Source organism: Mytilus edulis, chromosome 2, assembly GCF_963676685.1.
Source record: "Mytilus edulis chromosome 2, xbMytEdul2.2, whole genome shotgun sequence".
Lineage (NCBI taxonomy): Eukaryota > Metazoa > Mollusca > Bivalvia > Mytilida > Mytilidae > Mytilus > Mytilus edulis.
This window is the reverse complement of record NC_092345.1, coordinates 10681328-10702128: the sequence shown is the minus strand read 5'-3', so window position 1 is coordinate 10702128 and position 20801 is coordinate 10681328. Positions and strand designations below refer to the sequence as shown.

At 34.2% G+C, this 20801-nt stretch overlaps 1 protein-coding gene and 3 long non-coding RNA genes across 4 annotated transcripts; 3 read left to right on the top strand and 1 right to left on the bottom strand.

Moving 5' to 3' along the window:
• The first annotated feature begins 4553 nt into the window (after positions 1-4553).
• LOC139510131 (uncharacterized) lies at positions 4554-8540 on the top strand. Its single transcript, XR_011661837.1, has 2 exons — positions 4554-6815; positions 7788-8540. It is a non-coding gene; the product is annotated as an uncharacterized lncRNA (long non-coding RNA).
• Positions 4591-14690, bottom strand: LOC139510123 (heat shock cognate 71 kDa protein). Its single transcript, XM_071296433.1, has 8 exons — positions 14424-14690; positions 13580-13780; positions 10311-10522; positions 9687-9892; positions 9094-9246; positions 8076-8631; positions 6188-6589; positions 4591-5331 (listed from the first exon to the last, which is right to left on the bottom strand). The coding sequence occupies exons 3-8, from the start codon at positions 10516-10518 to the stop codon at positions 4892-4894; spliced, it is 1965 nt and encodes a 654-aa protein (XP_071152534.1). The 5' UTR covers positions 10519-10522; positions 13580-13780; positions 14424-14690; the 3' UTR covers positions 4591-4891.
• A 524-nt stretch (positions 14691-15214) lies between these two features.
• Positions 15215-18597, top strand: LOC139510477 (uncharacterized). The gene is made up of 3 exons (XR_011661889.1): positions 15215-15564; positions 18135-18213; positions 18468-18597. It is a non-coding gene; the product is annotated as an uncharacterized lncRNA (long non-coding RNA).
• Positions 15804-17016, top strand: LOC139510476 (uncharacterized). The gene is made up of 2 exons (XR_011661888.1): positions 15804-16062; positions 16867-17016. It is a non-coding gene; the product is annotated as an uncharacterized lncRNA (long non-coding RNA).
• Positions 18598-20801: the final 2204 nt, after the last annotated feature.

Here is a 20801-nt window from a genome sequence, read left to right as displayed (position 1 = left end):
CTGTAGGTATTTACTATTATCATAGATACATGCATAAAGGGCACAGGAACACTAGGAGTTATAATATGGCCATAAGATATTTGGTCTGTTAAATATACTAAAGGTCACTGTTTTGTCAGTAATCTGTAAAATCAGACATTACGACAGACCTGGCTCCCCAGCAAGGCCCTAATAAAGTCACATTTACTTCCAGTCAGTATAAATGGACTGCTGTAACTTTAAGGTAATAATTGAATGACAAAGAAACACATTGACCAATGTTCACCCTCAAGGTCAATTAAAATTAAAATAAATGACTGAAAGTACTATTTTTCAGTAATGTTGGGTTCAACCCATTAGATATTTCTTGCTATTGCGCAATACAGTGCAATTGAAATACTTGCTATTGCACAATACTGTGCAATTGAAGATTTCTTGATATTGCACAATACTATGCAATTGAAGATTTCTTGATATTGCGCAATACTATGCAATTGAAAATTTCTTGCTATTGCACAATACTGTGCAATTGAAGATTTCTTGCTATTGCTGAATACTGTGCAATTAAAAATTTCTTGCTATTGCACAATACTTAATATAATAATTTTGGATCCTGATTTGGACCAACTTGAAAACTGGGCCCATAATCAAAAATCTAAGTACATGTTTAGATTCAGCATATCAAAGAAGCCCAAGAATTCAATTTTTGTTAAAATCAAACTTAGTTTAATTTTGGACCCTTTGGACTTTAATGTAGACCAATTTAAAAACGGGACCAAAAATTAAGAATCTACATACACAGTTAGATTTGGCATATCAAAGTACCCCAATTATTCAATTTTTGATGAAATCAAACAAAGTTTAATTTTGGACCAACTTGAAAACTGGGCCAATAATCAAAAATCTAAGTACATTTTTAGATTCAGCATAACAAAGAACCCCAAGGATTCATATTTTTTTTTAAATCCAACTAAGTTTAATTTTGAACCCTTTGGACCTTAATGTAGATCTAGACCAATTTGAAAATGGGACCAAAAATTAAGAATCTACATACACAGTTAGATTCGGCATATTAAAGAACCCCAATTATTCAATTTTTGATGAAATCAAACAAAGTTAAATTTTTTACCCTTTGGGCCCCTTATTCCTAGACTGTTGGGACCAAAACTCCCAAAATCAATCCCAACCTTCCTTTTATGGTCATAAACCTTATGTTTAAATTTCATAGATTTCTATTCACTTATACTTAAGTTATGGTGCGAAAACCAAGAAAAAATGCTTATTTGGGCCCCTTTTTGGCCCCCAATTCCTAAACTGTTGGGACCTCAACTCCCAAAATCAATCCCAACCTTCCTTTTGTGGTCATAAACCTTCTGTTTAAATTTCATTGATTTCTATATACTTATGCTAAAGTTATTGTGCCAAAACCAAGAATAATGCTTATTTGGGAACTGTTGGAACCAAAACTCCTAAAATCAATCCCAACCTTCCTTTTGTGGTCATAAACCTTGTGTCAAAATTTCATAGATTTCTATTTACTTATACTAAAGTTATAGTGCGAAAACCAAGAAAATGCTTATTTTGGCCCTTTTTGGCCCCTAATTCCTAAACTGTTGGGACCAAAACTCCCAAAATCAATCCCAACCTTCCTTTTGTGGTCATTAACCTTGTGTTAAAATTTCATAGATTTCTATTTACTTATACTAAAGTTATAGTGCGAAAACCAAATGTCTTCGGACTACGACGACAGCGCCAACGTAATACCAATATACGACCAAAAATTTTTAAATTTTTGCGGTCGTATAAAAAATTACTGAAAAACAAATATGTAACGTCTCATCTAAAAACCGCCACTGAATTACAAGCTCCCGACTTTGACAGGCACTCACCTACAAAATGTGGCGGGATCCCAACCCTCCTCTTAACCTGGGACTGTGGTTTGGGCTTTGCACATTGTTGAAAGCTGTACAGTGTCTGTGACCTATAGTTGATAATCATTTGGTCTCTTAAGGAGAGTTGGCTCATTGTCAATAACCGACTTTGCAAGGGCTGTATAGCCAGTTAAGGTAATTAAAACTTCCATTTGTTTGATTGTCAATTAAACCACATCTTTTTTATATTACCCATCACAACTGAACCATGAAAAGGTCAGATGACACCTGCAGTTAGACATGTATACCTTACAATCCTTCCATACAACAAATACATTAACCTATTGCTTATAGTATCGGAGATGTGGACTTGACCACCAAAATTTATCCTTGTTCACTGATCCATGCAATGAGGTCAATGTCATAAAATGGGTCAGACAGGCACGAAGACCTTGCAAAGGTACCGAAAACACCAAATATAATTATCCTAATACTCATAAGGAGAAATTGATATTAAAAACAAATCTTCACTTTTATTCCAAGTAGTTGCTGAATCATGAAAAATGAAGTCAAGGTCAATGGACATATGACGGATGGAAACTTCACATCATAAGGCATCCAGGTCTTGTGCTTTCTAAAACCAAAAAGTATACAGATCTTTAAATAAGTATAACAAAGAAGTGTGTACAGTTTCAAGCAATAATCATAAATTGTTTTTGAGATACGGCGCGACATGTAAAAAAAAACCTCCCCTTTTTTACAAAATACTCAATAACTCAAAAATAAAATTTTGAGTCATCACCAAAAAGTATACAGATCTTAAGATTAATATAACAAAGAAGTGTGTAAAGTTTTAAGCAATAATCATAAATCGTTTTTGAGATACGGCACGACATGTAAAAAACACCTCCCCTTTTTTTATAAAATACTCAATAACTCAAAAATGAAATTTTGAATCATCACCAAAAAGTATACAGATCTTTAGATTAATATAACAAAGAAGTGTGTAAAGTTTTAAGCAATAATCATAAATCGTTTTTGATATACGGCACGACATGTAAAAAAAACCTTCCCCCTTTTTTACAAAATACTCAAAAATGAAATTTTGAATCATCACCAAAATGTATACAGATATTAAGATTAATATAACTAAGAAGTGTGTAAAGTTTTCAGCAATAATCAAGAAACGTTTTTGAGATACGGTGCGACATGTGAAAAAAACACACCCCTGTTTTAATTACAAAGTGCCGTAACTCAAAAAAGTTTAAATCTTGTTTTCACCAAAAAGTATACAGATCATTTGACCATCATAAGAAACAACTATATTAAGTTTCATGAAATTTGGATAAGTCGTTCTCAAGTTACCGTGCGACATGTTTACGCCGGACATTTGTATACCATAATACGTCCCGTCAAATTTTGATGGGCGTATAAAAACTTTACATGGGACCTTTTTACCATAAAAAATAGATCATGGCCAGATGTTACATATGTACCTCTTACAATCACTCCATTCACAGTTGACCTACATGTATTGCTCATAGAACTGTGAACAGACAAAAAAATCCACTTTACTTGGCAATTACACAATAAAAAATCAGGTCAAGTCAGATGAAACCTGCTGGACTGAAATGAACACCATACTGTCATTCCATACACCAAATATAGTAGACTTAATGCTTATAGTATTTGAGAAAAACATTGATCACCGATTCATGAAATGAGAGGTTAGGTAACGTCCCACAAAGGTTTCGAAGAACCCATTTGCTAAATAGTTATCTTATTTCTCAAGCGAGAAATTCACACGACAAAAAAGTTTACAAAATGTCATAAATTTTCTCACATTAGGTAAAATGCATACAAGGCAAGATGTGATTAGGTCTTGCACCTTTGAATTGAAATGTAAACTTTATATTAAAACACAGCTCAATAGTTATTACTATATACAGAGGCGGATTTAGGGCCCACCCAACCCTCCCCCCTTTTGGGAAAAAAATTGGTTGCTTATATAGGGAATCACTGGAGCGGGCCCCCACTTGTGAAAATTTCTGGATCCGCCACCGATATATCTGAAGGTTTTAAAACATCAGACATTCTGTTGATTTTGAACCGACCTTCGGTACTCATCTTGTGCTTTTTGTCTTGTTTTTATGCCAGTGTCCCTCTTTAGCCAACTGATTTATAATTTTACCTGTCCCACTACTGACTAGTCCCAAGTTGAGGTTTGCACAATAACTATTTTTGTTCTCTTGTGACATTTTATCACTAGCATCTACATTATCTGAATTCTAAATGAATAGTTGTCAGAATAGTAATGAAACCACATGATCACATTTTCATATTGGTCACGTTCTGCAAGAAAAACCTGATCACCTTTTAGAATGTATCATACCAGATGGGAACGTTTAAGACGCAATTTTGAAACTATACACCAGTGACCTATTTAAATAGTGCCCAAATTAAGTTCCAATTGCTGATTTGGCATACCGGTAATAGTCTCAGAAAATGTTTTTGCAAAAGTAAAGACGACAACAGGCAGTGCAAAGTAATGAGCAGCATACATCATGCCAAGATCATAACCAAATTGTCTTCTAGTAATTTAGCGAACTAGGCAACAGAAGGTGAAAAGAATCCCTCATTGTGACATTGTGAAACTCTCCATGATTTATTTTATTTGACCTTGAAAACTAACATCACTGTAGTGGTTGGAAAAAAACATTATGTAACAGAATAAAACAAATAAATGTTCATGATTTCTTTAATCAAGCACTGACGCATCAAAAATGTAACAGTAAGACAACAAAATGTGTTGACATAACAATTTGTTAGTCTGCTTTCTATTTTATTCTTTCTTATATGCAAGTTGTAAGGGATGAATGTCTATTAGTGTTATCAAAAAATAACAATGCCAAAAATGAAAAAAATAAAGCTTATGAACAATGGACAACATTTGTATTCATTTTGTTCTTAAAAAAATTTCCAATGATTTGTTTATCAAGTCCAATACACCAGTGTTTGAAGTGTTTCTTAGTTTTTGTTCTTTAGTCGACCTCTTCAATGGTTGGTCCACCACTTCCACCAGTGCCTCCTGCTCCAGGTGCACCTCCTGGGGGTCCACCAGCTCCTCCAAAGTTTGGCATACCACCACCTGGGGCTCCACCAGCAGACTGGTACAGTTTAGTGATGATTGGATTACACACTCCCTCAAGTTCTTTCTGTTTGTGTTCAAATTCTTCTTTCTCGGCCAGATTGTTGGCATCCAACCATTTAATGATTTCGTCACATTTGTCCATGATTTCCTTTTTGTCACTTTCACTGATTTTATCCTTGAGTTTTTCATCTTCAACTGTTTGTTTCATGTTAAATGAGTAGCTTTCTAGACTATTTTTGGCGGTGATACGATCCTTCTGTTGCTCGTCTTCTGCCTTGTATTTCTCAGCATCATTGACCATACGTTCAATTTCTTCTTTGCTCAAACGACCTGAAGTATAAAACAAGTCAAACATATCAGATCTGGTTCTTTCTGTAAATAACTTGTATGCATGAGATAGACTACATGTAGCCAAGCCAGTATGGCCAAGAACTGCAATAGCTTACGACCTTTATCAATGATATATCTCATGCTACCAACATTACAAGTCTGAACATACAGAGGTTTCTTGCTCAACTAATCGCAATTTAATTTTTTTACTGAAAATACAAACAGTTTCTTTTAAAGTTTTTGTTAAAATAAGTGGTCAAACAGAAGTGATGAGAAAAATGTATATGTCTTTTCGAGTAAGCTGGTGAGCTAATATTCACCATTACAATATTTCTAACGTGTTCAGTTGCTATCCTATTACTCATAATAAGTGAGAAATTCACACAACATAAACTGGAGATATGACAGACAGAAACTTCTCAACATAAGTCATCTGCATACAAAGTAAATGTATGAAGCATCCAGGTCTTCTACCTTCTGAAAAATAAAAGCTTTAAACAAATAGTTCACACTGTCGCCGGATTGTAATCTGTGTGTGTATCGAAGGCGAGACAATCTATTTTCAATATGATTCCTGGTTTGCTTAATGTCCAGTAGCAAATATTTCATGCATATTCAGGACGACAATTTTTGTAACCTAAACTAGCAGTTTTTTTTCTTTCAATGAAGACAGACAAAAGATGAAAAGAAACTTGGAGCAAGTGTGAACAATGTTGACTCAGACTTCCAAGGAAGGTCTAGACACCATCACATAGACAACAGGCATGTCCTCTGGTGGAAACCGCGAATGAATGGTTGTTGTATCATCATCATCATACATTGTCACACTTGAGATTTAGCAATCACAAAATCTTACCTTTGTCATTAGTGATGGTGATTTTGTTCTCTTTACCAGTACTCTTATCTACTGCAGATACATTGAGGATACCATTGGCATCAATGTCAAAGGTGACTTCAATCTGGGGCACACCTCTTGGTGCTGGAGGTATTCCAGTTAATTCAAACTTTCCAAGCAAGTTGTTGTCCTTGGTCATAGCTCTCTCTCCTTCATAAACCTGGATTAATACACCAGGCTGATTGTCAGAGTAGGTAGTGAAGGTTTGGGTCTGTTTTGTTGGAATGGTTGTATTACGTTTGATTAAAGCTGTCATCACACCTCCAGCTGTTTCAATACCGAGAGACAGAGGGGTAACATCTAACAATAACAAGTCTTGTACCTCTTCTGACTTGTCACCTGACAAAATGGCTGCCTGCACGGCTGAAAAAAATAGTAATCTATGTAATCTCTGTACCAAGCAATACATGGCTTGTTGTCTAGTTAATGTGCATACATGTCAAAACTATTTGTACCTTTTTCATTTTTTTAAGAACACTATTACTTTCAAACTAAATATACATCCTGGACACATTATACTTCTATTGACAATGTAATGTTTAAACTTCCTATTAAGATGACACAAAATGATCCCTTTTTTAAAAATCCAGTTAGGCTTAAATTAAAATATTGTTTGTTTGCCCTTTACCGACCGACCCTATCAATTCGTTCCGCCTGAAAATCTTTTATTTGTATTTACCAGCAAGATTTTATTTTATTTTATTTTTTCGTTCCTACCAAAAATCTTATATTTGTATTTCCCGCTCAAAACTTTTTTACCGGAATCCTCGGGTTTTATCTTTACGTATAAGGTCCAGTCCGTTTGGTATCACCTGAGCGTTTGACATGAACACTTGCATTTGAAGTTTCAAAGCATTTGTTTGAAATCGATGTTGAACGCTTTCTGAAATCGTGATATGAAGTACGTTACTCTGTACCTTTAAACTTAAAGAGCAGGGTTTATTTACAAAAAAGTTCGTTTGATACAAAAGTATTAACGTGTGTACAATTTGTAAACGGACGTTGTATTCTATGTAGGGATGGCCTTTTGTGATCCGCATATCAGAATGATTATGTTAACGATGCCGCTAAATTATTTATATATGACATAAACCAAAAGTGACTAAACCCTGTAAAGTGGAGAATATCTGGCAGTAAAATCGCCAAGTTTTCCATACAGATCATTTATAAATGTGATGCTAAATACGTGACAATTGAGTTTTAAGTCTTATAGCATTTTTATTGGGAAAAAAGGCACACACGAAATTTGTAACACTCTAGGGACTTTTTCTACTAATGTAGTAATATAAGTCTGCCCGGACATTATCTTACCAGTACAAAGTTATCTCTTATATATTTTTTTTTCAAAACTAATAGTCCCAGCGGAAAACTTATTTGCAAAAACAAAACGGACAAAAAAAATGACATTATGCAGATTTTGTATCTATAAAATACCCATAACAAATAATATACCGAGCCAAGTTATTTTTTTTGGGAAAAAAATAAAATATTTTACCTACCTACCTACCCTGTTTCAAAACATTGGGTCGGAAAAGGGCAAACAAACAATATTTTAATTTAGGCCTTAATATGATTGATTGCTTTTGTCCAGTGGCAAATATTTCATGCATGTTCTGGACCATAATATAAATAACCTCAACGTGTGGTTAAAGACAGACAAAAGATGAAAGTAACTTGGAACCATGATGATTCAGACTTCCAAGGAAGGGCTAGATACCATCACATAGACAACAGGCATGTCCTCTGGTGGAAACCGCGAATGAATGGTTGTTGTATCATCATCACCATACATGGTCCAAATTCCTATCATTTAACACTGATAAAAAGAACATAATTTCAAATGTTATACCTGCACCATATGCAACAGCTTCATCAGGATTAATGGATTTGTTCAATTCTTTGCCGTTGAAAAAGTCCTGAAGTAACTTCTGGATTTTTGGAATTCTGGTTGATCCACCTACCAAGACAATTTCATGGACAGCAGCCTTGTCTAGTTTAGCATCACGTAGAGCTTTTTCGACTGGTTCCATGGTTCCTCTGAAAAGATCTGCATTCAATTCCTCAAACCTGGCTCTTGTGATGCTTGTATAAAAGTCAACTCCTTCAAACAGAGAGTCAATCTCAACACTTGCTTGTGTGCTTGAAGAAAGGGTTCTCTTTGCCCTTTCACAAGCAGTTCTAAGTCGTCGGACAGCACGCTTGTTTTCACTAATGTCTTTTTTGTGCTTGCGTTTGAATTCTTGAATGAAATGATTGACCATTCTGTTGTCAAAGTCTTCACCACCCAAGTGGGTATCACCAGAGGTTGATTTAACTTCAAAAATACCATCCTCAATTGTAAGGATTGACACATCAAAAGTTCCACCACCCAAGTCAAAGATGAGTACATTTCTTTCTCCACCTACCTAGATGAACCAAATAAATTCTTTATTAATAATAAATCAATGCAATCATAGCACTTTAGAAACAAGGTTGAACTCAAGTTTAAGCTTTTCAAAGGAAAAACTATCACTACTCTTAAGGCTTTTTCATGTATGCAAGGGAACCCAAACACATACTTTTAAGAGGCTAAACTGATATTTATTCTGACAACTTAATGACATTCAAACATGTATATTTGTTATATTGAAACAATATCTCGAGCCAAATAACCAGTGTTTTCCCCAGGGCCTTTTACCATCATGGTAATGTGATGCTATAATTTCTAATAATAAGATGGTATCTTAAAATGCTCTGTTTACCAGGATGCTATATGAAATTTTTGGGGAGAACACTGATAACTGATACAAGTTAATGGACAACACAACATAATCTCCCATTATTTTTATTTACAGAAGACCTCTTAGCGTAGGAAAAATTCTACTTACTTTCTTATCCAAACCATAAGCAATAGCAGCTGCAGTTGGCTCATTGATAATACGTAGAACATTCATTCCAGAGATGGTACCAGCATCCTTTGTTGCTTGTCTTTGTGAATCATTAAAATAAGCTGGGACTGTAATGACACTGTTGTTGACTAACTGTAAGAGAATCAAACATTTAAACATTAATCTAAATAATTTAATCTCGGAATTTTGTGGAACTGTCATACAGGTTAGAGGTTAAGCCAGCTATAAAACCAGATTTAATCCACCATTTTCAATTTCTACATAAGAACATGAACAAGTCAGGTATATGACAGTTGTTATCCATCCATTGATGTGCGAGCTTTTGGTTTTACCATTTGATTACAGACTTTCCATTTTGAATTTTCCTCCACTATTTTTGTTATTTAATTTTTTCTGTGTGTTTCAGATCAGATGATGTCATTTATGGTTGCTTCAAGTGGCAACAGAAGGGTCACCCTCAAACTGATCCCTTGTGTCAACATGTGGACATGCCGTTTTCTTTCAATATTTCATCAAAAGATTCACTATATCATTATAAATTCTCAAAAAAACAAGGAGTTATTAACACTAACCTTTCCAAGATATGCTTCTGCAGTTTCTTTCATTTTTACAAGCACCATTGATGAAATTTCCTCAGGGAAAAATGTTTTTGATTCTCCTTTGTAGTCTACTGTAATTTTAGGTTTGGTGGCATCATTGACAACAGTGAAAGGCCAATGCTTCATGTCTGATTGTACTGTAGCGTCATCAAACTTTCTACCAATTAATCTCTTGGCATCTGTTAGAACATACACAGAAAGGTATGGTTAAACTGCAATTTTTACAACATGATTGATTATGGTTTCAACTTTGTTTAATGTCCATTGGAAAACAATTAATACATGTTCAGGACATTATTTTTAATAATTGTATGATTTTATAAAGACTGACACAAGATGAAGAGAAATTTGGAACCATGATGATTCAGACTTCCAAGGAAGGGCTAAAACCATCACATAGACAACAGGCATGTCCTCTGGTGGAAACCGCGAATGAATGGTTGTTGTATCATCATCACCAAACATGGTCCAAATTACCTTCATTTAACACAGATAAAATTCAAATTTGAAGATTCTTTTATATATTTAACATAATGTGCATTTAAATAATATAATGAGCATTTTCAATGTACATGCTATCTATTTAAAATAGCTTACCAAAAACTGTGTTGACTGGGTTCATTGCCACTTGGTTCTTGGCAGCATCACCTATTAATCTTTCGGTGTCTGTGAAGGCGACATAGCTTGGGGTTGTTCTGTTTCCTTGATCATTGGCAATGATTTCAACTTTGCCATGCTGGAATACTCCAACACAGGAGTATGTAGTTCCAAGATCTATTCCAATTGCTGGTCCTGTTTTTGCCATGTTGCTGTAATAAAGAATATTTCATAATTGTATTTAACTTGATTAGAAATGAACCCATCAGAATATAAATCGTCTTGACATGCTTGAAGATGAAATACCTTAATTAATTTCCTTTTTCCAATTTCATTGAAATTTTCTGATTTACATGTACAGATGATGATTTAGGACAACTAAAACCTTTGTAGACACCTCAGGTTTCATTTGACAAAATTTTGGCAAGAATGACTTCCCTTTAATTGCCCTTTTCGAGGTCAAAGTGAGCATATTCCCTCATAACTCTGCCAATTTCAACTTGCTATAGTGAAAGTTGTTTTAATAGACAACTTTCGAGTTCGATGCATTTCCGTCAAAAACTCTGGTTTTAGTGAACGTCATTTGTGCGTTTAGGGGCGTTGTCACTTCCATTCCAATGTTGAGCGAGTGGTTGGAAAACAATAATTCTATATTGTACGAATTATACGACAAATTGAATTCTCAAAATTGACAATCAGCATTGATGTCATTAGGGAATTGTCATTAAGTACCTACAGAACAACCATTACTTCTAGTTTATCCTGCACAATGACGATCACCAAGATGCTTGATGAACGTAAATGGTGCAGGGATACAGGCGACCCCCTCTATCTGGTAAATGACGCCATAAAGGCGCGCATAATTGACGAGTTTTTTCCGGTGACGGATGAACTCGAAAGTGGTCTATTAAATTTGTTTCAACAGAAAACTCATCACTATGTGTAGTGTTCCCAGATTATTTCGTTCATAAAAACAGGACATGACAAATCAAATAGAATTCTTTATTTCCTAATCACAAGGCCCTTCCTGTTTCAGACATTACAGTACAAAATTAAACACAATCGTTCACATTTCCCAATCTTTTTTGCTTCACTCACAAGTTAATGAGCTACAGTACATTAGAACATACATAAAAGACATACAATACATGTACAATGACTTTGAATTAAAAATGCTGGGCTACTCAATTTCATATATGGCTTTTGGTTCCTTGTCAGGAATTATATAAATAGAAATCACAAAGTACAATGTGTAAATTTATGCAACATGTTTTCTATATCTTCAACAGCATTATATTTTATGTTAACAGGGCTTTCCCTTGAAATTGAAGTAGTAGGCTCAATTAAAATTATAGGCGGCTGTAACATGTGTTCGGCGAAGCCAGACGCCCACCAAGCTGTAAGCTTGGTGCCTTACGGCAGGGGGTATGGGGGCCGCTCAAGGCCCCCAGAAGCTCTGGCATAAATAGAGCTAAATCCTGCATTCTCGCAATCTCCTGGCATCTAATTCCATCTTTCAAAGGACCATTTTTATGTATAAAATTAAAGAAAGAAAAAAAAAATCTCGAAGAAATTTTTTTTTTTTTATGTTATAGTTTTTTATTTTTATTACCTTATGCTTAAAATTCATTCACTTTTGAAGGAGTTCTATTTATATAATAATCCGGTTTGTTAGAAATCTTGATCGATTTATTTTGCATAACTACATTTTTGTACATGCATTTGTAAACAAATGACCCCCTTTTCTTTCTAAAAACTGTTACGCGCGCGTATTTAAATCATACAATTATTTCTCAAGCATTGACAGAAAATTGATATATCCTCTGATTTTCTCTTTTTTTTTGTAAACTGTTCAATAAGTCGGGTACATAAATCATTTGGAAATGTTATTTATTTGAGGTCGAGTCGACAATATTCTACTATCGGTTTTTACCTTGATTGAATGATTCTCTGAACACCACGTGGGCTTTAAAAATTAACTTCAAAAGATACTGTTTTCCAGATTCTGAACAATGAGATCTACTACACTTTCTTCAATTGACTGATGTTATTCCATAACATAAGCTTGTCATCCTATCTGATTGTCTTCACGTTTTAAAAGCCAGAAAAATGCCAACGAGTTAATGACCATCGGAACGTTTCTATTGTTATCGTTCAATGATCACCGGAACGTCTCTCTTGTTATCTTCGAAAAGAAACGATGCATTATGACTTTAAATAGACAACCAATCAGTGACCTGAATTCATGTGATCTATACTTAGCCCAAGGTAAACACTGACTTTTCATCCCTTGTTAATCGCGACCGCGACTTTGCGACAATACGTCTCTCGGCTAGCTGTAAACATTTGAAAAAGATATTTTTTTTCTTTTTGAATTTATATTTTTGTCAGTGAAGTAGCCGGCACTTGAAGCCACCGCAAACGGCGGATTTCCGCCGGCTACCGGCTTCAATGGAAAGCCCTGTGTTAATAACAATACATTGAACTACATGACTGTAAATTAACTATGTGTAAATATCTGTTTTGATTGTATTGTCATTTGTATGCGAGGGCCTCAGGGAAGATTAGTTTATTGTAACTAACTGAGTTTACCCTCTTTAATAAAGAATTTATTATTATTATTATTATTATATCATTTTGAGAAATATTTTAAAATTCTGTTTTTTTTAAGCTTATTAAACAGGTAGTTGGAAAGGTGTCATCTTGTTTAATAAAGATAGAAATACTTATATAAGGAAATATTTCACATTTTCCTTGTACAGAATTTTTACCGTACAAGCACATGTTTTAACCCCCCTTTTTAAAACTGAACAAAGGCCAAGAATAGAAATTTTGATCATTTAAATTCATTACACCAATCCGTTGATGTTTATTTGTATTTAGTTAAGCAATGTACGAGAGCTTCTTCCGAGACCATAAATTATTTACTGCGACGCAATTTCCTTGAAGTTTTAGAAAGGAATCATTGGAAAACGTTCGAGACGAAAATGATCAATAAGCTCGTTGGACTTATATTGTAGTGTATAGTATTGCAGCTACTGAGCTATGGCAAATAGTAGTCCACAGCTGAAATCGAATCGTTGTTCTTTCACTTTTTAAAATGTAAACGATTTGCACGGCACACAAAGGCATGGAAATAATTTTATCATGGAAACACGTGTGCCGGCCGGTATCCGTCGTTCTTTTGAATGAAAATGTTCGTAAATACTTGTTTTACACTGACAACAAAATTCAGTAATATTCATTACTTGATAAGAAACCAAATTTACCTTAATGTTTCGTTGGGCTTTGTTCTTCCTTGTTCTTGTACGCCCTGTGTCTCTTATTCTTGGAACACGCGTGACGCTGTACCACAGTTTTATCGGGAAAGGAAGTGACGTAATTCAGAATATTCCAGAAAGGTTACAGGAGTCTCAACCAATCATTGTTAAGTTACATTAGCAACTGTAGGTCACGGATAGGGGTCACTGCTGCAAATATTTGATAAATCATTAAAGTAAATTCGAGAAAACACGATAACGAAACTAGATGATCCTAGATATTTGCAAATATTTTGATTAATCATTAAAAGTAAACTCGAGAAAAAATACGATAACGAAACTAGATATAATCCGGCCTACAGTAGATTTTTTTTATGTTTAAATCTAATCCGGCCAGGTTTTAATAAGTTAACTCCTTTTTGTTGAAAATAATTAACTTTAGAGGAAAAAATCGTTCAGCCGGAAAGAAAAAGTAAAATCACAAATATACTGAACTCTGAGTAAAATTCAAAAAAAGGAAAAAATTCAAGCTTAAAAGCTCAAACACATCAAACACTGGCTGACCGCATAATTTTATGTATTTTATTTTATCCGTTTTAAATTCATAATTTTACCGTAATTAGATATAGGAAGATGTGGTGTGAGTGCCAGTGAGACCGCAACTCTCCATCCAAATAACAATTTATAAAAGTAAAACATTATAGGTCAATGTACGGCCTTCAACACGGAGCCTTGGCTCACCGGGCACCGATCAACAAACTAACTCACTTGACGACACATGTCTCACACAATTTGTTGATGTCCCTACACGTAAAGACATGCAATATTCTTGATCTGATAATTACAAACTTACCAAACCAAGTACAGCGTGTTGAAATTATTCCTGACCTATCTGATCAGTGATATTGTGTTTGCCGAATTTGCAATAGCTTCATCAAAACTTAAACAAAAGCCAAGAATAATTCCATTCTACAAAAAAGCAAACTGGAGCACAATTAAACAAGAAATAAACACCTTATATAAACTTCTCTTTGAAAATCAGCAACATCTTTGTGTAAATGAAAAGTGGAACTGTTTTAAAACAACAATAACAAAAGCAGTGAAAGATCACATCCCACATAAAACAGCAAAAACAAAGGACGGTCACCCATGGGTCACAATGGAAACAAAACGACACATTAGAAAAAGAGATAGACTTTAAAAGGGGGGCGCTGACTGGCATAAGGGGGGCCCGCTCCAGTCATGCTTCAATGATTCCCTATATAATCAACCAAAAAAAAGTCAATTAAAACAGGTGTTGTCGCTTTGACTTCGGGTTCTTTGTTTCTTCTTCAAAAATTAGCACGTGGTATGCATGCCGTCTTCGGCCTAAATGTGTTGTAATTCTAAACGTGTTTAGCATGTTTAGGAAAGTGTCTTAATATTGAAAGTGCTTAGAATTTAAACACGTTTAGGTTCAAATACTTGACGATGTAGCTAAACATGTTTATTGCAAAGTGCTGAGAGCCAAAAACATGTTTAGTGCGAAGTGCTGAGAGCCAAAACATATTTAGTTTTTAATGCTTAGAAATTAAACACTTTCCTAAGCACATAACACTTGCAACACGTTTAAATTCTAAGCACTATTTTTACAGTGTAGAAAAATCCATGACCAAAATATCTGTTTGTTTACCGTTTTCCATGTTAAGTGAGACATCGTCTATAAATTATAGTAGTTGTGTTTCGCAGGATCGACCTAGAGCTGCAAAAGCCATGCTGTAGGGGATATAAAATGTTATGATTATCTGCATGTTTCATGATGTGTTTAACTACGATGTGTTCTAAAAGTTTGCAACAAATATATGTGAGTGATATAGGACGGTAGTTTTCGGGGTTATATTTTTGGCCTTTTTTGTATACAGGAGAGACATGGGCTGTTTTCCAGTCATCTGGAAGTTTAGGCCACGCTGTTAATTTCTGACCATAACTGACCGTAACTTAACTGTTTCAGAAAGGTAAGGAGTTATAATTATACTGATTTATACTGTGTACTGCCAATTTTAAATGATTATTGACAGTTATAAGTATTATTTACAAGTACACTACCGTATAGTCAATGCAGGAGAAGAAAAGGGGAACCATCCCACGAAACAAGTCCTTGCAAGAGCTTTTAGTGTTCAAACTATCTTGTATATAAGAGTTGTTTAATGTTCTATCATGCTAGCTAGCACTTATCATGTTCTTGCACTGAAAATCTAAATTAGTCACGATGACTATTCAGTTAGTCAAATATCAGCTGAAGGGTAGTCAAAAGCATATATGACTACCCATCAAGTCATTATGACTACCTGCATGGTCAATTGACTATGTTAGTGGTCACAGCACCACGTGGTGTAGAGTATCGGTTTTCACGCGCACTCTTTCGCGTTCCCTTTGTTCCATATACTGTGTAGATGTAAACAAACCAGAAGGCACGGAAACTGTTATTTTGTCATATAAACCAATTGTTTAAAGTAAGTATGATGTATGTTTGTTTTAATTCTAACTTACAAAAATTGAATTTAAGAAAAAGGAGTGTATAAATAAAAGTAATATCGGCACATGTTGACGTAAGGACAATAAAAAAGGGGGGATATGTATACGGGATATCAATTTTGATACACATACAACGTATTGTCGATTGAAAAGAGTATTTAGCGATATCTTTTTTTCACCTAAGCAAAAACTTTTAAAAATAAACACTGCAATCGATATTCACAACAATGAATTAAAAACTCAAGGTGGCTGTCAAGATCCTGGTGCTTACATTTCAATGCTGTGATATAGGATGGGTGGCTGTCAAGATCCTGGTGCTTACATTACAATGTTGTGTTATAAGATGGTTGGCTGTCAAGATCCTGGTGCTTATATTACAATGTTGTGTTATAAGATGGGTGGCTGTCAAGATCCCGGTGCTTATATCACAATGTTGTGGTATAAGATGGGTGGCTGGCAAGATCCCGGTGCTTACATTACAATTTTGTGGTATAAGATGGGTGGCTGGCAAGATCCCGGTTCTTACATTACAATGTTGTGGTATAAGATGGGTGGCTGGCAAGATCCTGGTGCTTACATTACAATGTTACAATGTTGTGATATAGGATGGGTGGCTGTCAAGACCCCCGTGCTTACATTACAAATTAATGGTATAAGATGAGTGATAAAATCACTAGATCAAAGATTTTAAAATTTGTTTTTTCTTTAAACTTTTAACATGACTGATAATCTTGTTTATTGTTATATTTTAGTTTCTAAAATGATACAATTATATTTTTCAGCAAATGAAGACTGCTATTTGTATGAACACAGCTGAGAGATTTTTTACCATAAAGAATACCACACTGACACATGCAGAGTTGTTACCGACAAAATATCTGAAATAAACACTTCAAATTAACAATGAGTTTTTAATAAATTTATTTTCTTTATTTGATTTTTAGACTTTAATATATGTCACTGAGTAATGGTTACACATAGAAACTTAAGATATAGGAAGGTTTTGAACATTGAGCACTTTGTGGTCCTATATACTATTAATTTGTCGTTGTTAGTATTGCTGCTGTGGTATTTTTAATGATATTATATTCCAGATGTATTTGTCAATCCCATGGAAGAGAAACAACAAAAAGTAGAATAACAGAAGAAATGAACCATAACAGAACGAAACGGAATGAAACGCACACAAATTAAATGGCAGAACAAAAAAACACAACACAAATTAAAATAACAGTCTAACAGTCGTGACTATTCACAGTAATCATGTTGACTAACCAACATGGTCACTTCCGACTATATCAATCAGTCATATGGACTACATTCAATTGTCAAACTGACAAATGTGCATAGTCAATTGAACAATCCAATTCGTCATAACGAGTATGACATATAGTCATTTTGACTTCCTAACGTAGTCATAATGACCACCCTACTCAGTCAAATGTGACTAACCATCTAGTCAAACGACTAAGAACATAGTCAAAATGATTAAAGTGCATTGTCATCTAGAGGACAGTCAAAATGACTAATTAAATTGGTCAAATTGACTAATTTAGATTTTCAGTGTGGAAAGGAGTTTGTGAGGACAATTTTCATTTGGTACTCCTCGGCAGATTATAATGGAACATGAAGGGAAGCGGAATCTGCCGAGTGCATCATTCGCAAAACCAGTGTCATATCGAGTTCATTGTTTTAGCACTTCCTAAATACACTATCGAGGGCCCTCATGGGGTTTTTGATTATGTGATTACTTGGCCGTTTTTTTAATGATTATTTGATTATTAAGCCAAATATTTCATGATTATTTGATTACCTAGGACTGTATTTTTAGTTTATGATTATTTGATTACTAAAGATAAGCAAATATTTAATGATTATGTGATTATATTGGCAAAAAAATGGTGATTATGTGATTACTAGGACCCCCCCATGAGGGGCCTCACTATCAACATTTGCTCAAAATAAATAAAAAGATGCTTGTTTTTTCTTCAATAGTTATAAGCGGTTGTGCTTTCTTATATTTTTATTGATATTTATTGTTTTATTCTAGATGAGAGAAGTGCAGAGGAAATCATTTGTCTTCACATGCTAAAAGAGGAGATAATGCACAGTAGCAACTATATTGCTAGGTAAGAATCCGAAGTGTATTTGATTTTAAAAATGTCAATGTATATTTGATCAAATGAATGATATTTAGCATGAAAAGAAGTTTTATATTAAAAATATCAATTGACTCATCAGTACATTTATGCTTTTATACCACGGTTCTAATGTTGTTATCTTGATTTTAAATCATGCATTTACTTTTTGGTGTTGTAGTTCGTATACTTATATTTTTAGATAATTCTACTTAGTTGCTTATCGATGTTTTTCTATCTTTCAGGCCAGTGACCAGCAGTTGGGTACTAAGAAAGGAGAAGCTCTTATTGACTTGAAAAATGAAAACAGGACACTTTCAAATTGTTTTGATTGGTCAATATTATGTATATGTACGGTGATATGAATTTATGATTTTATGAGTTTATATTTGATTGTGTTCAATGATTAACTGGAAATAAACAATTACATAAAATCCAATGTTTTCATATGTTGTAATTTTGTTTTAATCCTAGAATTAGTATAATAATAATTTCATTTCAAAAGTTCTAGACTGTTTAATGAATATTTGAAATGAAGAAAAAATGCAATAGTCGAATGTCGACAATTGAATTAAAGAAAATACTCATTCAGATTGAAAAGATATTAGTCACAATCAATTTGATTTGGAAATTCAGGTTTCTTAGTTTGATGCGTTTGGCTCCTTTATTTGTGATGGTATGAAAACATTTAGTATTGAGAGCTATCATACGTTTTATATACGGTCTAGCCTTCCGGAATATTAGTTTATTTGGGGTCTAATGAAATAACGGCTTATCGCTATAAAACGATAAACCTTTATGGTCTAAACATGTTTACATTCAAAACACTTCACAAATAAACGTGTTACCTGACAAAACACTTCAGAGCTAAACATGTTTCCAGATACAACACTTTACAACTAAACATGTTTACAGTCTAAGCACTTTTTAGCAAAACATGTTTCTAGTCTAAACACTTTACATCTAAACATGTTTACAGTCTAAGCACGTTATAGCTTGACACGTTTAGGCTGTTAGCACATTAAATATTAAACATGTTTAGATTTAAAACATGTCAAAAATCGGTTTCACAAATGTGTTTAGGAAAGTGTTTAGGCTCTAAACACAATTTTTAGAGTGATATAGCATTCGATAAAGTTTCATATTCTTTTTCAACTAATAAACTTCACCATTACGGGATACAGGGGGAATTAAATTACTGGATACAAAATTTTCTTAGCAATCGTAAACAGTAAGTAGTTCTAGAGGGGGGAAATCTGAGTATGTTGCAGTTGAGTCAGGGGTTCCACGGGGGTCAGTTCTTGGACCAAGTCTCTTCTTGTACTATATTAATGACATTCCAACTGGTCTAACATCCACATTACGTTTATTTGCAGACGACACAATAGTTTACTTGGCAATAAAATCAAATTCCGATGCATCAACATTACAAAAAGATCTCGACAAACTGGCATCGTTGGAAACTACTTGGAAAATGGCATTCCACCCAGATAAGTGTAATGTAATTTCAGTCACCAGAAATAAAAAAAAACAATCACATTTAACTACACATTACACAATCATTCATTAGAACATGTAACAACAGCAACATATCTGGAGGTCACCATCAGTTCCAACCTTAAATGGGATGTGCATATTAACAACATATGCAGGAAAGCTAATAGCACACTAGGCTTTCTAAGGAGGAACCTGAACATAAGTTCAACATCCATTAAAGAGCAAGCATATAAGTCCCTAGTAAGACCATCACTAGAGTATGCTTGCTCTGTTTGGGATCCATACTTACAACAAGACATAGATAGCATTGAAAAAGTTCAAAGAAGGGCTGCACGTTTTGTGTCACAGGAGGAAACTTACAACAAGACATAGATTGAAAAATGTACAATTTTTAAAAAATACGAAAAAGTTTTAAAAATAACATGTTTTGTATAATTAAGTGATTTCCCTGCTTCCGTAATCTCCTTAAGTGTATGAAATCCACGATCTTTGTGGGGATTTATGGATAAGGAAACAATAAAAACACATTTTAGTATATTCATTAGTCTTATAAGTGTTGTTCTCATTGCTCTTTCTCTTCGTAATCTCCCGGGAGTGTTTGTCAGAATGAAATCCACAATAAAATTGTTTTTTAAAATATTTTAACCTGATTATAATGGAACACCTTTCTGGAAATTTTAAAGGTATCTTCAATACCCAGACGTCCCTTCGAAAGACACCTTTGTAAAATTTTTGTCAAAGTGAACCATATCAACAAACGACAACTACTGAACATCAGATTCCTGACTTATGACAGGTGCAAACAAATGCATCAGGTTTAAACGTTTTAATGGGTACCAACCATCATCCGGGCTTATCTGAAACATTAGTTCAATATCAAAACATAATTAGACACAATATAAATTATCAATTGAAATGGCTTAACTCAATCAAAAGACATATTTACACAAGTGAACATACACTGAATTATCGAAAACATTTGATCTATGACACAATGTAAAACTTAGAGTGGACGTGGCCGGCTACTTGTATATCCCAACAACAAAAAGACTCTAAGCATGTCAGTTAACTGCTAGTAGTCT

Bases quoted from the DNA above. Each gene is read 5' to 3' on its own strand.
- LOC139510123 (XM_071296433.1), bottom strand. From the start codon at position 10,518: ATGGCAAAAACAGGACCAGCAATTGGAATAGATCTTGGAACTACATAC. The intron at 9,247-9,686 runs GTTAGTGTTAAT...ATTCTCTTACAG, and splicing joins CAGAAGCATATCTTGGAAAG to TTAGTCAACAACAGTGTCAT. The intron at 5,332-6,187 runs GTAAGATTTTGT...TTTATACTTCAG, and splicing joins CACCATCACTAATGACAAAG to GTCGTTTGAGCAAAGAAGAA.